Here is a 22,500-nt window from a genome sequence, read left to right as displayed (position 1 = left end):
TGATAATAATAATAACATTGATAATAATAATATTATTATTATCATTGTTATCATTATTATTATTATTTATAATGATAATGATAATAGCAGTAATAATAATGACAATGATAATAACAGTAATAATAATTATGATGATAATAATAATGATAATAATAATCATAATCATAATAATAATAATAATAATAATAATAATAATAATAATAATAATAATAATGATAATAATAATAATAATAATAATAATAATAATAATAATAATAATAATAATAATAATAATAATAATAATAATAATAATAATAATAGTAAAATAAATGAACAGGAAGCCCAACATTCAACAGTGATACATAAAATTGTAATACACGTTAGAAAAATAAGTAACCTAGTCCAACAGCATAGATATTTTGATTACAGGAGTTTTACAGAGCTCGGGCCCCATAAGCATAGCTAATACAGACAGGTAAATTGAGTAGATAAATAAATACACATATTCATACAAGAATGCTCGGTGATTGTCCGTGGGGATGCTAATGAAGTTCCAAAAATATCGACTACATAAAACATACAGACAATACCCCATACTGGTTACACAGACATCTTTAGAAATCTCTACAGTAGATTTCCATCTCCTGGTCTATTCTAGTTTCGTTTATCTGAAAACGTTTACTACCTTTCAGTTATCTATAAAATAAAGTAAAGAACAGCAATGAATACAAACTCAGAACTCACCGCATGACAAAAGCTGTTCTCTGGGCAGCAGACTGGGGTCGACTCGGGCGGCCGACCTTCTGTGGACATGACCCTTGCAGCATATGTTCGTAAGGGTGATTTTTCCACGTTTCCAGGTGACTGCTCGTCATCTGCCGCACTTTTTGTGTCCGAACATTCGGACTGGTTTTTATTCGAAGATTCGTCTGATTTGTTTTTCGACAAATCAGCCTTGGCCACAACGAACACCATCTTCACTGAATTGGCTGTCCTTCAACCAGAATTGGAATTGAAATCACTCTCACAAATGCGTCCAAAATAACGCGATAGTGTCCGTTAAAGAAAGCAAGTTTTCAAACGTGCAGACAGGGCAAGAGCTACGTATATCAAATGTGTCCAGGCCTGTGGCCAGCACAGCCAATAGACTCAATAAGGATGGAACCCTCATACACAGCAAGTGACTCCATCCTGTCTCACACAAGTCACAAATCAGACATTGAAAACCCTCAACTTTCAATAGAAAGGATATGATTGGTCCAAATAGTCGACGTTATGACGTCATAGCTGATCCAATTTTTCCTAGTACATTAACATGCACTGATGTAATTATCACTAAGTAATCGATAGATTGGAATACTTTTCTTAATAAACTGAAATCACGTGATGAATATTAATGCTTTTGAGATAAAAGTAGAAACAGTGGAGCTCATGCAGTCTTGACGTGCATTCGAAGTTCAATGAAATGAAGTTGCACTCTCGACAGCGTGTCAAGAGCCAATGGCTTTACAATTTCACACACACGATGATGCCACACAATATACTGTGACCTGAATCGAGAATTACTCAACAATAACAGAATAGACAGAACTTTATACAAGGAAGAGGTGAGGCGATCCCATAGGAATCCGAATAACGCAAGCCAATACGCGAGCCTGCGTCAAGAGGGGAGGAGGAGGAGGAGTAGTAGGTAGTGCTAGACGATGTTGAAGTGAGCTAAGACGAAGAAGATGACGACCCAGGCGACGAGACAGGCGGTGACGCCGATCAGTAACAGATCCTTGGGGCTTGTCCACTGAATGATCTTCACCTGCGGCTGAAGGAGAAGGAGGAGGAGGAGGAGAAAGTGAATTAGAACGAGCAAGTCGGGGAGGGAGGGTGGGGGGGGGAGACTTTGGTGTGAGTGAGGCAATAGGGATTTACAGCGTGGAGCGAGTGTGAGCAGGTTTGTGTTTGTATGTGTGATTTCCCTAATTATATGAATACAGGATTCGAACAGTGCTTATGGGGTACTGTCTCTATATCTACGTTTACCAATTTTTGCTTTGTTTATTCTTATTCTTATTTCTCAATTAAATGCATTTGTGCGGGAAGCTGTTTCTTAATAATCCTGAATAAGTTTTTAATTATATATTTCTATCCATTTGCGTTTGTTGTACATTTATCATATTCCTCTCTTCTTGTGTGAGTAATCTTTAATTATACATTTAGTCAGCCAGGCCATCTTTCTGGATGCCGCCCTTTGTACTCTTTTCTTTATTTATTTTGTTTATTTAATTTTCTTTTTTTTATTTTGTAGTGACTACATCACTGTTCCAAACTGTGGTGGACTAGACTTGCAATTTGTTAATAGCCAGAACTCCCGGAGTTGTTGTTGTTGTTGTTGTTGTTGTTGTTGTTGTTTTGTTGTTGTTGTTTTTCGTCTTTTGCTTAATTCCATAATTGTCTTTGATTTTTTTCTCTCGTTTCTAAAATACTATATTTTTCAGATTAATCTTCTACTACACCTTCATTCGCAAGCTGTTTGGCCTTACTGCAGCAGATTACAATCCTCATCACTTTTTCACTATTTGCAGGATATCGGGTCATCAATAAATCTATTAGCGTAGCTGCTTACTCCATCCATCATGTCGTTGATGTTTGTCAGAAACATGAGAGGTGCCAGCCAGCACCTAGTTCCGTGGTACCCCACTAGTAACTGCTCTCCAATCCGACACTGCACTCATGAGGAAGTCCTTCATCAACTGCAGCTTAAAGTCATCCGACAACTTCTATATAAATACTTTGTGTCACCTTCCAGTATGTGTGTGCGTGTGTATGCGAATGTATGAGAATGTATGCCAATGTTCTTGTATCTATTTGTGTACACAGGTATTTGTATATATATATATATATATATATATATATATATATATATATATATATATATATATATGTATATATATATAATGGGAAATAACTGGAGTTAGTAAGGCAGAGATAAAATAAAGTAACACATAATGTAAAAAATGTAATATATAAATGTTTGATTTAATAATTCAGTGCAGATACTAGACATTTTTTTTTTTTTTTTTTTTTTTTTAAAAAATATGATAACAAAAGTATGCAGGGCATATAATGTAATGACCGCTTTGCCAGTGCAGATGTGAAAGAAAAAAATATAGTAGGTTTATTTGAGTGAAAAAAAATATAAGTATGAATTTGCACCCTTAGAAGAGATGTGCTTATCAAGTTACAGAAACATAATTCATATGTATCAGTGTTAGTGTAAAATATTGTTGGAGATACATGCAGGCAGCTTTAATTACTAAGAAGGTGTAGATGGTTAGAATGCCCAATCTAGTAAGCCTCATAGGTTTAAGGTTAAAATGTTAGCTGGGTTAAAAACATAGATGTTTGTTTAGGGAGGGGCTAGAAGAGACTAGGACGAGACAGAGGAAGCACCCAAACTACAACGAACGAAATTGAAACCATCGTGTAAGGTGAGGACGTAATTAAAAACGTCCACAAGAATTCGTGTAACAAATGATGATGTACACTGGGAGTATATCGTACGTTTAACCTAGCAGTAATACCAAAGAGGGAGAGAGAAATATGTGTGAATATTATCTCCTGCATTAACCCACACACACTAATAAGACACTGCGCTCTGCTGTCAGATTCATCTGTCCGCAACTGTACAAAGGTTCCTAGGCAGACGAAAGAAAAAGGCAAGAGAGACCTCCACCAACCACTTTAAGTAACAAGAATAAACATGTGTCTACCAACGGCCATTTTGTAACAAATATTGAAGACAATAATCCAGGTGTTTAAAAGGGAGAGTATCACCTATAAGGAGATCTGTATGTTAACTTTATTAACATTACGAAGTAAAGTTGATTAAAACTAACGCAAGATCGATCTACACAAGGATTTATTTGTGCCTCTGTGATATAATACATCCGAATCGTGTTTCAAGATGGCCGTTAGTAGATACCAGCACCTAAGTATTCACCTCCTGGCAACAATAAAATTTAGTAGGAACGCCCAATATATATATATATATATATATATATATATATATATATATATATATATATATATATATATATATATATATATGCAACTAATTTCGAAACGTACTTTAAAAAAGTGTAAATTTCAAAACATCTTCTGTCGTTATCGCAAAGTTTGTGTGGTCATCTCATGTATGAAGAGTTGATATACCCCTCTCCCTTTCTTCTTCTTCTTTTCTCTAGAACACCCCTCCATTTAATAAAACAATAACTATATGACGAGGTGATATTCCAATCAGTACCAGGAAACCATCTGAATGAAGATGTTACAGGTTAATTCCTGTCTAGTTTCCTACACGAGTGAGAAATATATTTCTTAAGGAACCACAGTTTGTCATAAAGTTATTAGAGATCGTAGATTGTTGTGTTATTTATACACAAAAAAATATTATAAAAATAGTTATGTATTAGATGATATGGCGTACAGAATTTATTGTCTCAGCGATCTACTTGAGCAAGCTTTGGGCTACAGGCAGCAGTGTTATAGCAAAAAAAAAAAAAGAATAACACGTTTATGACGATTGAAGTCGCCCATTTGCTGTCAAAAGTAATAAAATTTAGTACTTATCACCGAAAACTGAATTAACGATTTTCGATAATTTCGTATTGCTCCCTGGAGCCGACCTTCATTAACACAACATCCATCCCACTGAAAGGAATCCAGTAGAATAATGCCACTTTGTTGAGAGAACTCCATCATTGTTTTGAATAAATACAACGAGATAAGATTTGGCCACGTGGAAGACGTTGTATAAGACGCAGAGGTGTGATAAGGAAAAAACATAGAATCCGTGACCGAGTGACCTCTCCACCCGTGATAAGATCAACTATTATCACACGATTTATATAAAAAATCAAATCAAGTTACTTACTGAGGATTTACGTAATAATCCTTAACTCTGGTTGTTGCAATACTTAGTAACAATGTATTGAGTGCAGAATTTTGTTGTTGTTTTAAGAAACGATTACATGACTTTAGAGATAAGGATGAAAGGTATGGGCATGGAACTGCCTATCATAGGCCTTATGGTCTCTTGCAGTCTCCTTCATTCCTATGTTCTTATGTTATAACTTTCTTGATTAAATAATTTTCGTAGGAAGTACGATTCTGTTTGTTTTCATGGGTGCCGTTAGGTGATTTATTAAGATGTTACGTTACTTTCTGGGCTAATGTAGGTTAATTGTTCTGCTATGATGACGTCACACTGGAGAAATTTTGTTGACTGCTGTGGATGCAAATTAAAATAAATTCGATTGCAGTACTATAGACCGGACATTATCAAAACAAAACTGTCAGAAATATGCTTAGTATTAACTTTTTTATCTATAACGCGGAGATTACCTAATCGATATATGGATTTTAAACCATATACAGTAATCTAAATCGATTCAGATCAAACGAATACACAACAGCCCAGGGAAAACCGTAACGTGGCCCATACCCTCTGCATTGCACAGAGGTCCAACCCAAACTACATTGTCATAACAATGACACGCTTTCGAAGACGATGCCAATTCTCACGTGACCGAAGAGCATTATTTGATTATTCGATTGAATGTGAGGCTGTACCTGTTTTTCACTTCCCTGGTTTAAGCCTTTTTTTTTTTTTTTTTACTCTGGTTAATTTCGTGCAATTTAATTCAGTTATGAGATTCCCTTCTAAATAGTTTAGTTAAGGTGTGTGTGTGTGTGTGTGTGTGTGTGTGTGTGTGTGTGTGTGTGTGTGTGTGTGTGTGTGTGTGTGTGTGTGTGTGTGTGTGTGTGTGTGTGTGTGTGTGTGTGTGTGTATGTGTGTGCGCGCGCGCGCCCGCTTAGGCACAAGCCCCTCTACCAAAGCGCCCAGACAAGAGCAAGCCACCAAGAAATCCAAAGGGACAATGCTGCCACGCGGTATTAAAATACAAGATATGTATACAGATTTAACCTGACCTCTCTCTCTCTCTCTCTCACACACACACACACACACACACCAACAGCAACAACACTCTTCATAGAGTCTATGGGAACCACAGTTAAAATGAACTTACTGCCAACGGAGTTCTACTGTCAGCCCCTGGACTGGAACGACAGTTGCAGGGGGTGTTGGAGACCTCGCAGGCACAGACGTTTGTCGCAACCTGGATAGGATCTTCTTCGCCAGCCGATGTTTCTTGGTCCGAAATCGTCAGCGCGACGTCGTCTGGGGCTACAGGAGAAATCGGTTTGGCTTCTCCGTTGCTAATGTTCAGGTCCGCGGTCGTATCCAGTCCTGGTAGAGTTTCGTAGTCTGGGGGTGGAGAAGGTGGAGGGGAAGGAGACGTGGTCTCCTGGTGGTGGTTGCACTTAGATGAGCTGGACTGCTCCTTTTCGAACGCCTCGTTATCCATCTGAAAAATATTTGGAACAGTTTAGGTTCCTGGGTATGATAAGGTGTGGGTTGTGACGTCATGTCGCTTGGAAATAGTCACGAAAGCGGCTAGGAGCTATTGATGAAGCCAATGACTTTTATTTCATATATATATATATATATATATATATATATATATATATATATATATATATATATATATATATATATATATATATATATATATATATATATATATATATATATATATATATATATATATATATATATATATATATATTTGTTACAATTCGATAAATAATTATCGTGGGTGTTGAGATTTATCTTGTGCTGTCTGATGTAAATGTCTCTAATCAAATTTGCTTGGGTTTATTATTATTACTGGAGGTGGAACTCTTCGTCATTTTTGTTGAATGAAACATAAAGAGCCAAATTTTGTAAACCTGCAATTGAGAAATAATTTCGATCGCAATGTTGTGATTGGTTTTGAAATTATCTTTATAAGTGTTTGATAATTCAACAGTTTATCATCTACTTGAAACATAAATAATTACATGCCAAGAAGATTGTGTTTTAACGATATTTCAATTATCCGAGTATGTGAATTTTCGAAAAATAGACAACAATAAGACTTTTTCAATTTATATATTTCATAAATGATGTCGCTAGATTATTTAATTATGAAAAGGGAAATCTTAAGTAGTTTAAAAATGAATATTTAAGAAGTATATTGGTTTTCTTGCAGGTGTTGTGTACCTGTCGATCTTATACTTGTCATCATTCGATTTCATTTAGCAAATGGGACCACGGGTCTCCCCCACACCCTTCCCCTTCCTAATATAATATAATACCAATCTGAATCTCTTAGATAAACAGCTGATCAGTTATATGTCTATCAATTGATTGTCTTAATTGCTTAATTTAGTTATTTGGATGTTTGATTATTTCTTTATTTCTATTTCATTTATATATATATATATATATATATATATATATATATATATATTATATATACATACACACATATGTATACATATATATATATGTATATATATACATATATATATATATATATATATACATACATATGTATATATACATATATATATATATATATATATATATGTATGTATATATACATATATATATATATAAATCCGACCTCATTATGGATTTAAAGGTCAGTTTGGTTCGCTACTAGACTCCGATACAACTTCATCATCACGTGCACACAGGTTACAACACCTGCAACCTATCATGTCTTCTATTGGCACAATGGAAGCTCATTTATCCGCCCGGCTTTTGCATCATTCAGACACTGTGGTTCTTGTATGATATAGTTGAGGCATCATTCCTTTGTCATTGTCAATATATCTCCTTGCTGATATCACCATGAGCTTTCAGTATTCACGCACATATGTGCACACGCACACACAAACACACACATGCACACACGTTTGAGCATTATATCAATTTCATTTCAAAAATAGCTGAAGACTTGTAGTATTATGTAATCATGGATTTCAATAAGGAAAGGTTCAAAGTAGGTTTTAAGACGAATAGAATTGATATTTATTTCTTAAAGTTGAAAGTAATTTTAATGGATTATAGTATCCTTGAAGAAGTTGAAAATTATGATTATGTAGGCAAAATGCTAAAACTGACTATAGGTAATGAATAATTAAATAAACAGCCCCCAATACAATAGATTGTAAAATATTTGGTAGATATAGGAGGGCCATGAGATTATCTGTACCTGTATGTTTGAATGACAGAGTTTACTGTAGAGTTGTGTGGTAGTTGATCTGACTCAGTGGTCGGAAAGGCCAGAAAGGGTCACCGCAATGCCCAGTTATTATCAACGGATAAGAAACTTAGAATCCAATATAGGCACCGATGGTAGAGTCCTTATATCTCTGAGGGCACTCGCTAGAACCGCTAAGGCAGTGTCCAGGGTTTGTGGGTTTAGTGTACACTTCTGTGTCAAAAGAGTGTAGAGTTTGTTTCACTAGGAGGCCGAGGAAGGGCAAGGCTCCGTCAACATTATCTTCCATAGAGAAAGCGAGATCAGAGGTCTCTTGTAGTAAGTGTCGGAGTTTTTCAGCTTCGTTACTGTTCCTGGTCTTGATGAAAATGTCATTAATGTATTGGCAGTAAATGTCTGGGTTTTTTTTCAATATTTCTTTACGACATTTCGTCACAGCACGAAGCCGGAGTCTCTCCTTCGCACGTGACATTTCATTACTGAGTTACGAGGTCACCTTTTCCAAATGACCGGTACACTCCCACAGTGAAAAGCAAGTATGAAAACTTGAGTATAAAAAGCAATATCATTACACAATTCACCGGAACAATTCTTATCCTGACCGGGTAGAATATCCCCAGCAAACTTGACTACCTGTACTGAAGTCATAAACATCCTTTCAAAGGAACATGAGTCCATGGTAAGGCATATGGAAAATAACCTTTAAGAAAATAATAAATGCACAATGAAGTATGCATAAGATAAAAATTCCTGTTCATATATACTATCAATATATATGTATATATATATATATATATATATATATATATATATATATATGTGTGTGTGTGTGTGTGTGTGTGTGTGTGTGTGTGTGTGTGTGTGTGTGTGTGTGTGTGTGTGTGTATGAGAAATCACATAGACTCGTGATTCTAAACATCCTCATGTACCCTGAGGATGTTTGAATAGACGAAAGCGCTTAGTCATTAGTTTATCTTTTTCCTTGGTGGTCTTTCCGCATATATATATATATATATATATATATATATATATATATATATATATATATATATATATATATATATATATATATATATATATATATATTCATATACCGTTTTCGTATTTCCATCTTTCCCGGATACAGTAATTGCCTGACCCTCTGTGCAGCACAGGTGTTCCGGCGGGGACAGAAGTCTGCAAGTGTTTGGACGTCACTTGTAATCGTTATCTGGTACAGGGTACGTGACGCAGAGCCTCTGCCCACGCGCGTCGACTCACGTCCACTCACCCCACACCCTCTTTGTCACCGCGACGGACTGTTCATCCCAAGGTCAGCTTGTGGTGCCCGCATCCGACATTGCACCCGCCGATGTCACCACTTCCGACGTCACCGCCGCAGCCTGTGCCAGTGTCGCCTCCCGATGCTACTCCGCCCCATTCTCTTTCTCCTGCAACTCCATCCCTCCGCCTTCAATACCTTGTGGGACTCTGGCGCCTCCCCAATCTTTGCAGGGGAAGGAGGGTAACGTGGTGTACATGTACCCCACAAGCATATTTGTACGTAAAGTGCAAAGTTTATGCACTGTAGAGTTGTGTGGTAGTTGATCTGACTCAGTGGTCGGAAAGGCAAGAAAGGGTCACCGCAATTAGGTCGCGTCTAGTCATGGCGTCGGGTCAGTCGTATATATACTACCTGCCCCAAGCGGACAAGCCAGACAGTCAGTTGGTTGTCTGTACTCAACTTGTTACGCGTCGTGGTAGATCCTTCACTTGGGGACCACGCCACGTCTGCCTCTGACACACGTACCTGCACCAGAATAAAGTATACAAAGAAACCGCGCATCACTCTCCCTATGTCACCTTGCCCAAGTAACATATACGTTACAATTCAACAAAAACCCACTGTGTTGGATAAGGAAGAAATGAAATAAAATTAATTCCATATATTTCGATCACGGACTGTGATCCTCTTCAGTGGAATACAGAAAAGGTAGAGCAAAATGGCATGTCTTATATACAATAAGAATAAGGGACAAGGGTAGGACTCAGGTAGCATCTAGTACTTTGCGGGGCAAAGTACTAGATGCTACCTGAGTCCTACCTGAGTCCTACCCTTGTCCCTTATTCTTATTGTATATAAGACATGCCTTTTGCTCTACCTTTCTGTATTCCACTGAAGAGGATCACAGTCCGTGATCGAAATATATGGAATTAATTTTATTTCATTTCTTCTTATCCAACACAGTGGGTTTTTGTTGAATCTTTACGAATGTGTTACGACATTACTTTATAGTTATATACGTTACAAGCTTATCTTATTCATCTGAAGAAATGGATGGCGGAGTGCAAGCCATTTTGGATGATCGAAACCCTGAATTACCTGTGAACGTGGTCGGCACCTTTGCCCTTTGTGTTAGGTTTTCATTATCCATAGCCCTAGAATGAGTTCTCCATCGGCTGAATAAAATCGCCTGGCGGCTGTTTGAATAAACGCGAAATTTATATCCGGCCAATTGGGGTAATCGGGCAACCCCTCTAAAAATTGTGACATCCTTTATTGATGTTATTCTGGCGATCTCCGGAGGTCGATTAAGTATTCTTCAGCCGAATAAAATCAGTTTGACATCAGCCAGAATAAAATTTATGAATGACGTCATCAAGTTGAAGGAGGTCAATCTCTGTCGCTCTAAAAAATTTATACTGATTAGTTAATGGAATATTACTTTGTTCAACAGAGGGGAGGAAGTGTATGTGTGTGCGTGTGTGCGTGTAATTCAACATGGTCTTGGATCACGAGTTGGACTCGTGATCGACAGCTACTACCCTCCCAGATGAGAGCTCAGAGCTCATGCACGACCGATCTGTGGGTAATGTGACCTGACACACACACACGCAACTCCCGGCCCATGAGAGTTGGAGTAACGGCTCGCAGAGCAGCGATACTGAAATTATATCAGTCCTGGGCGAGATTCGAACTCGGACCACTGAATTAGCAATTGCGAACGCTACCACTGCGCCGTCGAGCCATGTGTGCGTGCGTGTAGGAGTGTATATAGATACAGCATATGTATTTTTAGACAGAATTGAAGCACCAAGTACAATAAAATACTTGAGACATTAAATTCGTTTAACAATCACTTGAACTGGCTGTGTAAATGACAAATATTCGGAATGTGATATAGATCAACTGGTTGATAACTAATTATACCAGTTGATTTAAAAGCAACTGCCAACCCAAGAACCGAAGATAAATAATTATATTTCAACAAAGAACATGGATAAAAAGAGATATATGCATATCTAATCATCAATGATAAGCCACAATACGCAAGTAAAAACAACTAAATAATATTCTCTTGTTTTCAGTATTCCGTTCTTGGGCCGCTTCTATTCATAGCTAGTATATATAAATAATAGAGACCACGAACTGAAATCTATTTTTTCCAGATTTGCTGATGATACAAAACTGTGCGGAATGGCAAATGTTCACTTAAACCAATTAGGTATTCAAGAAGATTTAGATAAATTACAGCAATGGTCTGAAAAGTGGCTAATGAAATTTAACACAAGTAAATGCAAGGTCTGCACATAGGTAGAAATAAGAGCTAGTACGATTACAAGTTATTTGGAAATTCGTTAACAAAAGTGGATAGTGAAAAGGATCTCGGCGTAATTATCAGTAACGATCTCAAATCATCTAAGCAGTGTATTTCAGCCTCTGAGAAAGCAAATAAGATCCTAGGACTCACTGCGTGATCTTTTGACTTCAAAAGCCCATCTCTCATTAACAAGCTATATAAATCGTTAGTTCTATTTTCCGTATGACCGAATCTCATTAATGACATTGACAGATTGGGAAAAGTACAACGGCGAGCCACAAAACTGATTCGAAATATAGAAAATAAATCATCCGAAAATCGACTAAAACATATGAATCTGTTTTCCCTAAAAAAGCGTAGACTCAGAGGTGACTTGATACAGGTGTTTAAGATTCTAAAGGGAATTGACATCAAAAGTGACATCCGACAAGAAATAATGGTCTCAAACTGTCAGGAAATATATTTAATTTGGAAGTGGGTAGAAACAACTTCGGCAACCATGTAGTTAATGAATGGAATAAAATTCCTGTAGAGGCAGTGCAATGTAGTTTAGTTCGAAGCTTTAAGAAGCATTTAGATAAACACCTAAGCAAGATGCTGTAATGCCTGCCATCTATTTTAAAGTATTTATTTATTTGTTATTATTTGTCTTTATTATTATTTCCTTGATTATCATTTATTATCATTTAACCTGCCAAATTATTATTATTTACTATTTACCTGTTTGTTTATTATTTAACATTACCTATTTATTTATTTACTTATTTCATCTATGATTGTAATTTTTATTTATTTGTTTATTTATTTATTTATCATTATTATAATTTTTCTTTTGCATCCGACCTAGTTATGGACCAAAAGGTCTCCCTTCGGCATGCCCCTCTTTTGCAATCCTATGTATTTGGTTTTTCAAGCCCTTGTATTATTTTGAAATTAAATGATGGTGAGAACAAACCATTGGGCAGTGGCGTCCGGATGGGCACATACATTATCTACATGCTTTATGTGCATGAGTTACATTTTGACTTTCATCAATCATACTCTGATATTCTATAACTTTGAAAAATAACTAAATTATACGTGACAACTGGCAAAGTTTTATATACGCCCTGGATTTCTAAGGTGCGACAGAACAACTGCCCTACCTTTCCCCTCCCTCCGAATACCCTAACTGTCGTAGGTTTTTTGTTTACTTACGAAGTCTGGAGTAGTCGCTGCCCGATCGACAGTGTCCACCACTCACAAGTATACGAAACGTACTGAAATGTGATTTTTCCCGTTATCACAGAGCACCTCTATAGTGACTCGTTATCTCCATTTCAGAGTGTTTATCGCGTTATAAAGGGAGACAATGTGAAGGTACGTCCAAATAGATTAAGAGCACCTGTTTAGCTTCAATGAGTTATGTAAATTACACTCGTGCACGTCGTGTGATGTCTGCAGGTTACTGTGTCCATGGATGCAAACGATTTAATATATGTATAAATAAATATATATATACATACACATATATATACATATATATACATATATATGAATATCCATATATACATATATATACATATATATATGATGAGGAATGGACGACAAAATGAGTGGCAGGGTGGTGAGATAAACACCGAGAACCGTTGAAGTTTTATTAACTGACGTTTCGCTCTTAACAGAGCTTCTTCAGAGTGTACAAACATAATCGGGAAATCAACAATAATATATCTTACATCATTCCGCGTTCCTTCCTTAACCCACCCCCTCCCTCCCTCTCGTACCCTTCAGCTCCTGTAAGATCATCCAGCCGGACATTTTGGACAGCTTAATAAAACCATCACGATGGTTACAGCAGGGCTGGGATGCTATAAAAGCTGCTTCTACTATTTTTTTTTCTTGTCTAATCCTTGTTTTAATATTTCCACTCCGTCCCAGTTAGGTAAATGCCCGTATTCCTCCGCATGAATCACCAGGGCGTTTGATGTTCGGTGGGCCCTCAGGTCGCTCTTGTGCTCATATGTCCGCTTGTGTATGCCTCTTCCTGTCTCCCCAAAGTAGTTTAGGTCACAGCCACCACATGGGATTCTGTAAACCATGCTGTTGTTATTATGTTCATTTCTACTCTTACCTCTCACTACTTCACCTATCTTCGTACTGGAAGTACTGGCGATCTGGGCAGGGCTGAAGATCGCCAGTACTTCCAGTACGAAGATAGGTGAAGTAGTGAGAGGTAAGAGTAGAAATGAACATAATAACAACAGCATGGTTTACAGAATCCCATGTGGTGGCTGTGACCTAAACTACTTTGGGGAGACAGGAATAGGCATACACAAGCGGACATATGAGCACAAGAGCGACCTGAGGGCCCACCGAACATCAAACGCCCTGGTGATTCATGCGGAGGAATACGGGCATTTACCTAACTGGGACGGAGTGGAAATATTAAAACAAGGATTAGACAAGAAAAAAAAATAGTAGAAGCAGCTTTTATAGCATCCCAGCCCTGCTGTAACCATCGTGATGGTTTTATTAAGCTGTCCAAAATGTCCGGCTGGATGATCTTACAGGAGCTGAAGGGTACGAGAGGGAGGGAGGGGGTGGGTTAAGGAAGGAACGCGGAATGATGTAAGATATATAATTGTTGATTTCCCGATTATGTTTGTACACTCTGAAGAAGCTCTGTTAAGAGCGAATCGTCAGTTAATAAAACTTCAACGGTTCTCGGTGTTTATCTCACCACCCTGCCACTCATATATATATATATATATATATATATACATATATATATATATATATATATATATATACATATATATATATATATATATATATGTATATATATATATATGTATATATATATACATATATGTATATATGTGTATATACATACATATATATATATATGTGTGTGTGTGTGTGTGTGTGTGTGTGTGTGTGTGTGTGTGTGTGTGTGTGTGTGTGTGTGTGTGTGGACGTGTGGACGTGTTGGACTCGTGATCGACAGCTATTACCTACCCGTATGATAGTTCAAAGCTCATATATGACCTATCAATTGGTGATGCTGTGACCTTACATGCACACACACACAACTCCCCGCCCACGAAAGTTGGAATAACGACTCGCAGCGCAACGACACTGAAATTATTTCAGTTCTGGGCGGAATTCGAACCCGAACAGCCGTAGTGGCTGCCGGAAACTTTACCACTGCGTCACGGGTCGTGTGTGTGTGTGTGTGTGTGTGTGTGTGTGTGTGTGTGTGTGTGTGTGTGTGTGTGTGTGTGTGTGTGTGTGTGTGTGTGTGTGTGTGTGTGTGTGTGTGTGTGTGTGTGTGTGTGTGTGTGTGAGTGTGTGTCTGAGTGTGTTTGTGTGCGTGTGTGTGTGTGTGTGTGTGTGTGTGTGTGTGTGTGTTTACCTAGTTGTATTATACGGGAAGGGGAGTTATGCTCGCAGTGACCTGTCTTTGTATCTTGCAACATCTAGTTTGTTCTTCAGTTCTTGTATGGTGTTTCCACACAATATTGTTTCATCCAGTTTGTTCCAGACATCCACCACTCTGTGTGGAATCTTTTTCAGATCTCTTCTATAATGGTCCTTTTTTCATGTCCCCTTGTATTTCTTTTATCCCACTTTAATAGGTTTTCTCTGTCAAGGACATGCCTTTCATGATTCTGTAAATGGCCAATAGATCCCCTCTTTCTCTTCTTTGTTCCAGAGTTGGTAGTTCCAGTTTAGACAGTCTTTACTCGTATGTCAATTATGAAAGTGTTTGTCATTGTTTTTTGGATTCTTTCCAGTTTCCTTATATTCATTTTTGTACTGGGTGTCCATAGTGTCGCAGCGTACACCAATCTTGGTCTTATCAGTGTGACTAGTATTTTCTTTACCATTACCTCATCCAAGTAATTATTTATCTAAATAAATTGTAGGTTTCTCCGACTATTTTGTTTATCTGCTTGTCTGGGACATGTATTTGGTGATGATTACTCTTAGGTCCTTTTCGAAACTAACTTTCTTTACTTTCTTTGCACCGATTTTATATTGTCCTGATGTTCTTTCTCCGTACTTACTTTCATTAGTAGTTTTGCGTCGTCTGCAAAGAAGTTCATGTAACATTCTATACCTTCATCCATGTCATTTACCTATATAGCAAACATCATCGGAGCCAGTACTGAACCCTGTGGGACTCCACTTATCATTTCTTCCCAAGTAGAGTTTTTATCTCTGAGTACCAGTCTCATTTTTCTTCCATGCAAGAAATCTTCCATCCATTTCAATAGTGTGTGTGTGTGTGTGTGTGTGTGTGTGTGTGTGTGTGTGTGTGTGTGTGTGTGTGTGTGTGTGTGTGTGTGTGTGTGTGTGTGTGTGTGTGTGTGTGTGTGTGTGTGTGTGTGTGTGTGTGTGTGTGTGTGTGAGTGAGAGATATATTGGCGAAAAACTGATGAGCAATGGAGCAAGTGTGCTACTGAGTGGACGACGCAAGTTGGGAAGCGTGGAAGAGGAAGCACCAGACAGAGTCGAGATAGAGAAGTTTGCAGGAGTGACGTAGCAGAGGTCGGCGCGGTCGTGTGAATCATGGAATGCTATGAAAGAGGCCTTTGTTCAGCAGTGGACTCAGAATGCTTGATTGATTGTATATACTGGCAATAACCAGCACTTTCATCATTGGAAACAATATCGCATCAAAGGTGGTGGGAAAAGGGGTTCACTGAACGGAGGGACTTTTTTTTTTTTTGAGCGGTGACGAGGCTCCAATCATAAAAGAATATTGGCTGGCTTGGCCTGTAGGGATGTCACTGAAGTATTCAAACCAAAAACCAAAAGCATTTCATGTGATTTGGTCGACTTCCTCCTCCATCGGGGTATTCCCCCCCCCCCCCAAAATGGTGTGCGTGTGGGGAAGGGTCGAAGGACCGGTCTTGAAGGCGGAAGGAAAGGCAAGCAAGCGCGCAAGCAGTCGAGCGAAGCAACAGAAAAGCGAAAAAGCAGGGAAGTAAGGATCGAGGAAGTGTCACGACTGGAGGGGTTGGTTGGGGTGGGTGAGGGGGTATGCTAGGGGGAGAAGAAGGAGGAGGGGGGGAGGTCATCGACTTCCTGACCATGAGATCACTCCTAGCCACTATGCCAGGAAACCATACGAGATCGCAAGGTATCTGTACTAACTAAACAATAGATAGATAAGTTTATAGGTAGATGAGTAGATATAGCACTTTTTTCTTTTATTCTGGCTTCCGCAAGGTTAATTTGTTCATCTCTGCGTTAGTGAAGTGGTTAGTGAAAATATTTAACTAAAATAATCAGAAAATAGAAACATGTATTTACCCCTAGTGCGGTTGGACGGTGCCCAAGTGAGATGTACGTTGAAACAGTCCATAGTGTTCTGTCAACCACCAAACTATTCTAATCAGCTCAGAGGAGAACTTCAAAAGTCTACTTTCGCCCACTCGCCTAGCTTTCCTTTCCTAGGAAGTCAGAAAGATCTTGGAAGCGGAACAAGGTCTTGTCTAGTCACCTGTCATCCCCTAAGAACTCGTCCAACTTGTTTGGGTCTCCTGCGGTGGGGGAAGAAAGCTTTATTAGTATTCTGTATGGGTCAACGGCGATGGTGATGGATTAACATCACGCCGAAGGTCTTATCGATCTCATGAGATCCAAGGTCCCAGAGCCGTGTTTGACCTAATTTTTTTTTTTTTTTTTTTTTTTTTTTTGCGCGCGCACGCCCGCGAGGCTGTCACCCGCCCAAACCTCAACCTTGCGTCTGTCCGGAACAGTTCATACATGAAACAGGAGGTGGTGGTGTCCACGTGGTGCCCAGAAGAGATCAGGAAGGGAGGACTCTCCTCAACCTTAGGCGGAAGGGTGTGCCCCCAAGAAGCTTAGGATTGTTTCGGAAGGGGAAACGATGAAATACCGCGACGTTTGTTTGTTTGTTTGTGTGTGTGTGTGCGTGCGTGTGTGTGTGTGTGTGTGTGTGTGTGTGTGTGTGTGTGTGTGTGTGTGTGTGTGTGTGTGTGTGTGTGTGTGTGTGTGTGTGTGTGTGTGTGTGTGTGTGCGTGCGCGCATACATATATTGTGCCGGTCACGGATATAACTGTACAGCCATCAACGAACCTGTTTATAATGTCCTAATTACCAATGATTCGAGGATCCGAGGAGTCAGCCACCATCATCATGATTACATGTACTGAGACCACAGTCCACCTTATGAGAGGGTGGCCGAATCAAAGTGCATTTTTTGCCTCGACACTTTGCTGGAGGAAAATGTTAAAAACGGGGGATCCCTAATCAACTTGCTCGCTCCGCTCCATTTAGTTTATTGTGACATGCAGGGTAACACGGTGGCGGTGTTCTCGTCCCGCGGTACAGGGTGATGAGAGATAAGGGAAGTGGATAGTTGGCGTCCCTCTAAATGAGGGACGGGTAGAAGGAAGAACGACCGTGTAGGGATCGACACCCATGGAAATATAATAATGATGATAATAATAATGATAATAATAATAATAATAATAATAATAATAATAATAATAATAATAATAATGATAATAATAATAATAATAATAATGATAATAATAATAATAATAATAATGATAATAATAATAATAATAACAATAATAATAATAATAATGATAATGATAATAATAATGATAATAATAATAATAATAATAATAATAATAATAATAATAATAACAATAATAATAATAACAATAATAATAATAATAGTAAGAAGAAGAAGAAGAAGAAGAAGAAGAAGAAGAAAAGAAAATATACAAATATATAAAATAAGAAGACGAGTTGATAGACGGGGTCGGTTGAGAGAAAGTGGAGGAGGAGAAGGAGAAGGAGGTTAGGGAAGGGTGTAGGGGAGTTTACTTAGGAGTGTGGCACTTTCACTCTAAGCCGCTTTCGCGCGGGGGAGTGGGGGGGCAAAGTGCCCTGTCTGGTGCCAGCGACTGTGAGTAGACACAATGGTAAAGGTCACATATAAACGCACACGCGTGTGCATACACACACACACACACACACACACACAAACAAACACACACACACAATAGATGTCGATCAAGAGTCCAGCACGTGATCCAAAGACCAAGGTGAATACACACATACATACATACATACATATACACACACGCGCACACACACACACACACACACACACAATGTACGAGTGTAGTACTTCATTTATGTATTACAATTGGGTGAACGTGCGCACACGTACATGCACACACACATACACAAATGCACCCACAAGCACAACGGCCACATGCCACGCTAAACAGTGTTATCTTTTTAGATTATATACTGGCCAGCGTCAGGCGATTTGATTCTGTCGAGCAACTGCCCCTGGAGAAGTTGTGATCTCATGTGGCTCAAGTTTCACTTATTTATTATCATCATTATTACTATTATCAGTAGTAGTAGTAGTACTATTATTATTTTTATAATAATGATAATAATAATAATAATGATAATAATAATAATGATAATAATAATAATTATTATTATTATTATTATTATTATTATTATTATTATTATTATTATTATTATTATTATTATTATTATTATTATTATTATTATTATTATTATGATTATTATTATTATTATTATTATTATTATTATTATTATTATTATTATTATTATTATTATTATTATTATTATTATTATTATTATCATTATTATTATTATTATTATTATCATTATTATTGTTATTGTTATTGTTATTATTATTATTGTTATTATTATTATTATTATTATTATTATTATTATTATTATTATTATTATTATTATTATTATTATTATTATTATTATTATCATTATCATTAGCATCATCATCATGTGAATGAAGAGGTGCGAGTCATTGACCCGACTCATTGACCTAAGTCATTGACCTGACTCCCTCCTCGAGGAAGTGGGGCAGGTCACGCCGGGCGGGGCAGTCGGTTTTTTTTTTTTTTTTTTTTTTTTTTTTTTTGCGTTGGACATGGTGTCTCCATCCTTATACTTTCTCCCTCCCGCTTTCTCTTTCTGTTCCACACGCGTACACACGCACACACACACGTGCACGCACACACACACACGAGACATCACGAGCGTAGCTCCCCTTTCCGTAAAATACAACTAAGTAAAATACGTAAACACACACACACACACTCGGGACACTACGAGTGTAGCTCCCCTTCCTGTAAGATACAACTAAGTAAAATAGGTAAACACACACACACACACACAAACCTCGACGGCGCAATGGTAGCGTTCGCGGCCGCTACTACGTCGGTCCGGGTTCGAATCAAACACACTACCTTAGGCAAGGAGTTGGCGCGCGCGCGTGTATGTGTGTGTATGTTTGTATATGATATGTGTATTTATGTGTGTGTGTGTGTGTGTGTGTGTTAGTGCATGTGTGTGTGCGCGCATGTGTTTGTGAGGGAACAGCATAACCTATAGATCGAGCAATACACGCGTGATCCAAGACCCTGGTAAACTCACACATTGTATGTAAATTTCTTTCTACTTCTTCATCTTATATTAGTGGTAGTAATATTATTATATTCTTTAATTGGTGGAGAGGTACTTCCCCATTTGGGAAATAGTCTTAGCTGCCTCATTCGGTTCTTGCGATATTTTCCAATTTTGCACGTACACTAAGTCTACAAAACTTGTTCCCTCTTGATAAATTTACACGTTTTATTCATTTATTTCTATTCATTTTATTTTTCTTACTTATCTACGTGTTTAACTAATCATTTATTTGTTTGCTTATGTATTTATTCATTCATTCATTTATTTACTATTTATTTATTCATTAGGAATTCTCCTATACCCCTTTTCCAGTAAGGGGCAATATGGCACCTAAAGTGAATTTATGTGAGTGAAGCCTGATTAACTTCCTGTATTATACATTATAATGTGCTGAATAAAATCGTCTGGCGTCAGCCAGCCAAGGGAGGAGTGATAAGATAACCCTCTAGGGCGGTTCTAACCAGCTTAGAGTGGACCAAGATTAGTATGTTGATTAACCCCTTCGGTAGGACGACGCTCTTCTAGGTTCTGGCTGTCGTCGGGCGATTTTATTCGGCTGAGGGAGGGAGGGAGAAGGGAGGGAGGGGGGCGAGGTCGTCACCGTAACGTGTTCATCCTGTGACTCCCACGGTCAGCTCGTTTTGTCCTTGCTGCCGCCAGGTGATTTTATTCGTGTGCGGGATAAACCTCCAGAAGTGAAAGGTTTAAATGCAACCTCGATTGAACCTTCGATGGGCTTGTCAGCAGAAGATCCGGCGAAGGATGACTGTGCGTGTGTGTGTGTGTGTGTGTGTGTGTGTGTGTGTGTGTGTGTGTGCGCGCACATGTGTATGTGACCATTAACATGGCGAAATCCTCAGCCTGATATGTTTGTTGGGGAAAGGAACAAGGGACGTGACTAAGCCTGTTGGCTCAACCAGCACTTTCCAGCCTTGCAACACAGTGCCCCTTTGTTGAGGGAGGCGGAGGCGGAGGGGGAGAGGGAGGGGTAGGGGGGATGTCCTAACTATGTCTAGTAACATTCCTAATGATATTTGTGTGTTCGTTTTCAATTGATGTTACTGTTAGTATTGTTGTCATAATTATTATTATTATCATTATTATTATTATTATTATTATTATTATTATTATTATTATTATTATTATTATTATTATTATTATTATTATTATTATTATTATTATTATTATTATTATTATTATCATTATTGATATTGTTATCATTGTTATTGATATAATTATCAGTTATTATTATTGTTATTGTTAACTGAAGGGGAATTTTTTCTTCTGCCAGACGATCTTATTCACCTACGTGGAGACCTTTAGTAAGGCAACTGATATTCAAGTTCAAATTTGCTATTGAGAATCAGTCAAATGTAAAATATCCAATATTCGGAACGAAAATTTCGAAAACTAGAAAATCCTGGATAGCGAAAGTACTTTCTAATATTCTGATGCATTTTCAGAAAGTTGTTTTCCTTCCGAATTTTAGGGATTCCTTATCGAGAAAACTGTCTGTACTTGCGGTTCGTGACGTCATAACGCTTAATGTCTCAAGGCCTTCTACCGTACTCCTTTCGCTTCCGTTTTCTCTCTTTTCATTTGTTTATTCATTAATTTATTTTTCAACTTATTTGTTTCTTTTTTCATTTTTTTACGATAGATATAGCACCACAGTATCTCATGTTAATACTAATTATTTTCAAGTTGAAGATCTCTGCAAAATTAGATACGACTTTTTTTTCGCATTTTTGTCGCCCACATGAAGCTTCTCAACGTATGATTCACCTGCTACATTCTTCCCTAATTTGGTATTGAGGTATCCAACTACCCATGTATATCTTTTCATCTTTTATTTCTCCTTGGTCCATTATCAGATTTGTGTCGTCTAAGGATTCACATTCGTCGTCTTTAACTCTGTGAAATTGAGGTATAGAACGGAATTGTTTCAATCGAGGAGACCATATTTGATTCACTGCTGGATTTCACTGAGTTGCCACCAGTCTCTCGATTATTCAAGACTTCCAAACCACTGGAATTTCCTTCTCTTGCTGAGAGAGAGAGAGAGAGAGAGAGAGAGAGAGAGAGAGAGAGAGAGAGAGAGAGAGAGAGAGAGAGAAAGAGAAGTGATTTGTCTTGTAGCCGCATGAACTTTCCCTCCTTCCTTCGCTCGATCCCACGATATCCAAACTGATGTTCTCCACTACTTTCATTAAACTCTCCAGCTTATGGTATTTTACGAGTCTTCTCACGTACGTGTAAATCCTCGGTTT

General features: G+C 37.9%; 1 protein-coding gene across 9 annotated transcripts in view; it reads right to left on the bottom strand.

Annotated features, from left to right (window-relative positions):
• The window catches only part of LOC143021461 (uncharacterized), a 67,522-nt gene that overhangs the window by 5,214 nt on the left and 39,808 nt on the right, over positions 1–22,500 (bottom strand). For 5 of the 9 annotated variants that reach the window (XM_076178985.1, XM_076178986.1, XM_076178990.1 and 2 more), the window contains one exon: positions 6,063–6,401. In XM_076178985.1, coding sequence (XP_076035100.1) covers positions 6,063–6,401 — 339 coding nt within the window. Of the gene's footprint in view, positions 1–723; positions 1,676–6,062; positions 6,402–12,925; positions 13,043–17,032; positions 17,263–22,500 lie in introns of those variants that run through there. The other 4 variants (XM_076178987.1, XM_076178988.1, XM_076178989.1 and 1 more) reach the window with 3 other exon arrangements.

This window comes from Oratosquilla oratoria, chromosome 42, assembly GCF_046742065.1.
Source record: "Oratosquilla oratoria isolate Oo_2021 chromosome 42, ASM4674206v1, whole genome shotgun sequence".
Taxonomy (NCBI): Eukaryota; Metazoa; Arthropoda; class Malacostraca; order Stomatopoda; family Squillidae; genus Oratosquilla; species Oratosquilla oratoria.
Note: the sequence above shows the minus strand (reverse complement) of the source record. Positions and strands in the feature narration are given on the sequence as shown.